Below are 6,458 nucleotides of genomic sequence, written 5' to 3'. Positions count from 1 at the left end.
ATAGATAACAGTACCGCCGATAGTTGTCGACAAACAACGGCACTAATTTTATTCAAGGGAAAAGATTCCATTACACCGCACAACGTTTTGTTGACAATTCACAGCAGTAATTGTTTTCACCTCAATAGACGTCAGCGATTGGTTGAAATTACCGAAATACGACAATTTTAACACGAAATAACTTTAAAAAGATAAAATTTTCTCAATAACACTAAGAGTAAAAGATGTTTTATATGACACATTCTACCAGTGTCCCAAGTTTGAAAGTGTTTCGTTAAGAAAACAAGTGGCACCCGCCAAACCAGAAAGATCCACATACTTTAATCTAGTCCTGATTGTGGACTCATTATTTTCGATGAGAATTTTGATAAATTCATGAACTAAGTGCACTAAATTTACAAAAGTATTAAGTTAATATAATGTGTAATGTTATATTAGTGGTGTTATATCAATAGTGTTACATCAATGATGCTACATCGATGCTGTTACATCAACAGTATTACATCAAAGGTTTTAGATGAGTGATTTTATATCAGTGAAGTGATATCAATAGTGTTACATCAAAGGTGTTACATGAATGGCATTACGTCAATGGTTTTTTCGTTAAAGGTGTTACATCCGTGATGTAACATCAATGGTGATATTACTTGAATGGCGTTAGTGATGTTACATGAATGGCGTTACATCAATGGTATTCCTATGATGTTATGTCAAAGCTGTTCCATGAATGGTTTTCCATGAAAAGTGTTCCATCAGTGGTGTCCCATCACTGATGTTCCATATGTAGTGTCACACCAATAGAGTTGCATAATTGATGTAACATAGGTAACGTTACATTAATAGTGCTCTAGCAATGATGTTCCTTCTGTTATATTTCATCAGTGATACTACATTGACACTGTTCTTTCAATGGTGTTCCTAATGTACAGTCAACACATAGCTACTACACCATCGTCATCTTCAACTATTAATATTAATGTCTGTCCGGGCGGCGAGCTGGCAAAATCGTAAGCACGCTGGGCAAAAATGCTTTGAGGCATTTCGTCCGTCTTTACGTTATGAATTCAAATTCCGTCAAGGTTGACTTTGCCTTTCATACTCTCGGGGTCGATAAAATAAGTACCAGTTGAACACTAGGGTCGATGTAAGTGACTTTTTCCTTCCCCCGAACTTGCTGGCCATGTGCCAAAATTTGAAACCAATCTTAATATCTGTGTCTTTTTTTATTGTTACAGAATTGAAGAAAACCGTACTAATGACGTATTTGACTAAAAATATTCCTCGTAAGTCTAATGGCTATAAATATATCCTCTTTTCATGCTCTTCGTCTTTCTTATTGTTGCTGCTATTGATAATGATGATGACTTGAACTTCTCATTGTTCTTGTCTACATTTTTATGGTGTTGTTGTTGATAAAAAAAAAGCCTATGATCAAAGACTTTCCTGCATGACCACTCATGTAATTTCATATGTGCAGGAAACCGAAGATCACATTATTTTAGTCTTATTTTTAAAACAAAATGTAATAAGAGGGGAATTTTGCTGTTATTTCTAGCAGCTAGAGTGACCATATAGAAACTCACGTATAATCTCGTTGTTGTTATTGTAAGTGAACTGCAAAAACACTGGTAGATACGAAAGGAATTGTGTTAGGATTTTCTTGTATTCTTGAGAAAAGTGAGACAAGTGGGTTTGTTGATTAACATTACATTGCGTGTGATCAATGACATTCCAGCAACGGCCACCCTCTCTTTTTTCAGCATAGCGTACCCTGAGTACATTATCCAATATGTTCATTTTTAAAGATTATAGGGTATACTATGAGAGAGATTTTGACTGCTAGTATCAGCAATTAGAGCAACTACGTAGATTCTCACTTGTTAGCTTGCATAGATTTAAAAAGGGGGATTAATTAATAATTACTATTAAACCTTGGGAGAGGCATTATGCCGGTAATAAACACACGCACTGGTTCGGTCTCAAGGTTTAATAGTATTTCTTTCAACACACATATTCACAACAAGAATCTTGCACACCAAATACACATACGAAATAATTAATAATTATTCTGCGAAGAAGAATAAAAGGCTAGTGTTTTCGTCTCTGTCCACTATTCGTCTTGTCTTGCGCTGCAAGGCCTTATTTTATATTACTTTGTTTGCATAATGTATATTTATTTCTATGTTCACATTCTGTCCTGTTTGGTCCTTTGTTTACTCGCTATTTCCCTGCAGCTTCTCGTCGCTGACGCCACCAAATGGGAACGATGCTATTAAAGGTGTAAAATTATGATCCTTTGGACGATAACCGATGGGGATTTAGCGACATTCTATGTGTGTATTTTCCGGTCGTTCCGTTTGTTTGTACTTCTATACAAATTTTGAATGTATTATACACACACAATTCGATGCATTTTAAATGCAGTTACTATTCGTTACTAAACATTAAGCACAATATCATCATAAATACTGCTGTCCTATCTATGTTTATGTGTAGTGAAAAACTGAGCCCATCTCATTCACATTGTTGTCTCCCTTTTGAAACAAACCGGCCGAAGAAAGTATATTGTTTGATTATATATAACATGCAGCTATATAATTAAATATTATTATATACAAAATGAAAGTGACGCAAAACAAGCCGATAAACAATATAATTTTCGTATTACTTATGTTAGTAAGTATTACTTATATAATTTTCGTATTACTTATGTATGCAATATGCATACGTTCACAAAAGTGAATGTTTCCTCATAACTTCCAGAAAAATGGATTTAAAAAAATGAGATTTGCTACAAATAGGCTTCATGTAGTGTAGATTCCGATTATATTGGAATTTGTTGTGAATAAAAATATTCGAGGCTGTGGGGAGAAGAGTTTCAGAAAATTCACATGAGTCGGGTTTGTTTCCTCATAACTTTCGGAAAAATGGGTATTTTTAAATGAAATTTTTTACAAATATCTTTCAAAGTGTGAAGATTATAATTATATTGAAATTTAATACGGAAAAATATTTATTTTGATAACACACATACATACTGACATACATCACATATCTACAAAATGAAATTTAAAATTTTGAAAGAAATTGTGATGCGTGTCAGAATGTATCTTTGCTTGTACACTATTTTTTTTTTTACCTTCCCAAAAATATTTTCACAACAAATTCTTATAATATAGGAATCTATACCATGCATTAACCTGCAGTACGGTCATGAATACTTCACACTGGCCGGTTACTGTTTATCGATGGGCATGCGTTACCGGAAGTTCATAATAAACATGTTTTTTTAAAAATCATTTTGAATATTATAGAGATACACACACACACACACACACATTGTATGTGTAAAAATGCCATCAGTGGATGCGAATTATTGAGCTAAAATTAGGACGTCCAATATGTTATTCCGTCGGTGGTCTCGTCATCATTTATGAACAACAATAGGAGAGAGGGCAATAGCAACAATTACCCTCACATTAGTGTTTCCAATTACAAAATTTTGATCGGTATAACTTTATGGAACATGGAGTTTGGGACAAAAAGTTTCCGATCGGACGAGGTAACGTGTACTTTTAAAAACTGGTAAATGAAAACAGAGGAGAAATGATAATACATTGTAAAGACACTTATTTCTAATCAAAGGTTAAAGATTAATGGTTTAGCCTTGTGTCTAAGGATAAAAAAAACAAAGAAAATTCTCTTCTATCTACAAAAATATCAATAGCTAAGCTAACTTGGAGTGTTTGTGGCGTTAAGACTATTGTTATGTACCAAACAGTATTTTCTTTTAATCTCAGTTTTATAAATTTAGCTTTTTTTCCCATCTAAGAATAAGATCTGTAGCTAATAATAACTCCCCCTCCTTGTATCTCCTGTTTGACCCTTTCTCATTTTCATACTGGTTTCATTTCTATTTACAGCCGATTGTTATGAAGATTGTAACGTCACGCGAAAAAGTAATTCAATTATTTTTCATAACTCATGTTTTAAAACCTTCAGTATCTTAGCAACTGCAACAAGGAAGACTAATTTTTGCCATTCAAAAACACCCAGTAACCCAATCTTTTATTACCTAGCGTCAAAATTTTCGTCGCATTGTCAATGATCTGGTCACTTGCACATTCACATCACAGTTTCTGTGCGTTTTTGAATGACTAAAATGAGTTTACCACGCTTCAATTCCTTTAGTTTCAACACACGGTCTCAAATTAAATGAATTGTTAGACAAGTACAACCTCCGAAATTCTGTATATTGATTTCTAATTTAGGCATAAGGCTACGAATTAAAAAAAAAAACGGATACAGTCTCAAACATACCAACATATAACCAGTACTTATTTTATCAACAGCAGGAAGAGTGAAAAACAAGGTTGACATAGGCATAAATTAAGACTGAAACTTAAGGAATATCGCAAGTCATTTAATCAGTTGCTCAATTTCTGTTACTGTCACATACCATCTCTGGAGTCGTTAAACTATCGTTTAACAATCTTCCTGACTTCGTGTCACACAATGAAAGGTAGAAAATGAACGCCGTTTTAATGTTAGAAATTTAGAAAATCGTAAAAAAAGCTATGAATTTCCTTGTTTTATTAATCCTTCGTGTGTGTCATAAAATTATGAATAACACATTTTTCAAGGTGCTCAAGAATTATAGATTTCTTGAAGTTTTAAGTAATACTTTGGGAAACTCACAGCACAGCGTTTGAGAACAGCTGAGCTAGTATGTTGGAATGCGATATTTTTCTCGGCTCTTTGCGATTCGAGTTCAAATCATGTCGAAGACAACTTTGCCTTTCCTTTAGAAGTCAATAGATATATTAATAGTTGAGTACTAGGGCCGTGTCTTTCCAGTTCTCTCTCTCTCTCTTTCTCAATTGTATCAGTAATTCAAACCTTCAGCCTTGTCACATTATGTGACATTTATAACCACCAAACTGAATAAACAAAACATAATGTGCTCTTATGAGCACATGTGTTTATGAAAAAAAAAATACTGCTCACAGTGATTTGATGAGTATAGATTCCTGTGATTGAATTACTAAATGTTCACTGTCGAAACCAATTTTCCTCATAAAGAGAAAAATACATAGTTATGGTAGAGATGGTGGTGGTAATGATAATAGTTGTGATGGTGGGTAATTTTTCCGGTTTGCAGTTCACGAATTGTGAGTTCATATTTCCTTACAAGTAATTTCTACCTGCTGTGTACATGTACCGATTGGTGATATTAACCTGCGATTAATTCCTCGAGGTATTGTAGCCGCTTACTTCAATGCAATTGGAATCACTATCGAGTACTGGTTCTGTGGGTTCTTGCAATTCCATTAAATGCTTTAACCCAAATAACACGTCATTTTCAGTAGTTTTTAACGGGGGTAGTTGCGTTGATGGATAAAGCTAGTTTGAGTTCCAGTATACGTGTGCGTGTAGATAAAGGAAGAAATGAGAAAATCAGAAGCTTAAAATGTGACGATTTATTCAACCCGTTAAAGAGCATTAACACGGCAAAGCTGGTGGAATACATCTTGAAAGAATGGTCAGAATATATACACAATATTTTCACATGCAGTTGGTACATAAGGTATGCGGTGTAAAATAGGAAAACAAATATGTAACGACTTCTGCTGAAGGACAGGAACAAACGTACCCGTCAAAGGATAGCTGAGGCTGCCTGCGAAATAAACTCCTCTCTGCCGCAGATCTGAAGTCGACCGTACATCCCAACTCACTGAGGAAATAGCGAGAAAAGTTTCCTTATGTAGCTGACGGTAGGCTTCCAGCGGATAGGCATACATTTCTCGCTCTCGGCTGGTCTGTCACGTGTTGTTCATATCCTCATACGTTTGTGTGATTTCTTTTGTTTTTTTTTCTTTTTATTTTCTTGTTTCATGTCCCCATGTGTCATGTATTGTCCCCGCTATGTTCGCCCCTAGTGGGTAATTAAAAATCACACTTGCTACAAGTTAAACTGTGAATAAGTTTTTTGGTTATTTTGCTGCTTTATCGTGAGTTTACCTCTACTGTTGTCAATCTGTTGGATTTTTCTTGTTACATTTGTAGTTCGTTGAACTCTATTATTGCTTTTTGGAAGTAATTGTTATGTGTTCCCCTTGTTTCAAGAGGGAATTGTTAATTGCTAGGGCAGTATGCCCAATTCGACCAACATAGCTGGTTCTCAGGATTCCTTGCAAGGATGGGGCTTTGGTCCATTTAGACCAATCTAAGGCTTACAATAGGGTTGACCATCGGTATCTGGTGTCGGTCCTCGCGACGGTCGGTTTTCTCAGTTCGATTATTGCTCTTTATAGCAACATCGATTCGATCGTTCGGGTGAACGGTTTCTTATCGAAGCCGTTCTCAACCAAGCGCTCAGTACGTCAAGGGTGTCCCTTCTCCCCGCTTCTATATGTGTTGGCTTGAGCTTTTGCTGCGGAAACTGAAGGAAATAGGGG

At 35.2% G+C, this 6,458-nt stretch overlaps 1 protein-coding gene across 1 annotated transcript in view; it reads left to right on the top strand.

Annotated features, from left to right (window-relative positions):
- LOC128247134 (uncharacterized) overlaps positions 1-6,458 on the top strand; it is a 21,569-nt gene that overhangs the window by 3,782 nt on the left and 11,329 nt on the right. The window contains exons 4-5 of the mRNA XM_052965955.1: positions 1,236-1,283; positions 3,924-3,959. Of these exons, the coding sequence (XP_052821915.1) occupies positions 1,236-1,283; positions 3,924-3,959 (84 nt within the window). The remainder of the gene's footprint in view (positions 1-1,235; positions 1,284-3,923; positions 3,960-6,458) is intronic.

Source organism: Octopus bimaculoides, chromosome 2 (assembly GCF_001194135.2).
Source record: "Octopus bimaculoides isolate UCB-OBI-ISO-001 chromosome 2, ASM119413v2, whole genome shotgun sequence".
Lineage (NCBI taxonomy): Eukaryota > Metazoa > Mollusca > Cephalopoda > Octopoda > Octopodidae > Octopus > Octopus bimaculoides.
This window is presented reverse-complemented; position numbering and strand designations above follow the sequence as displayed.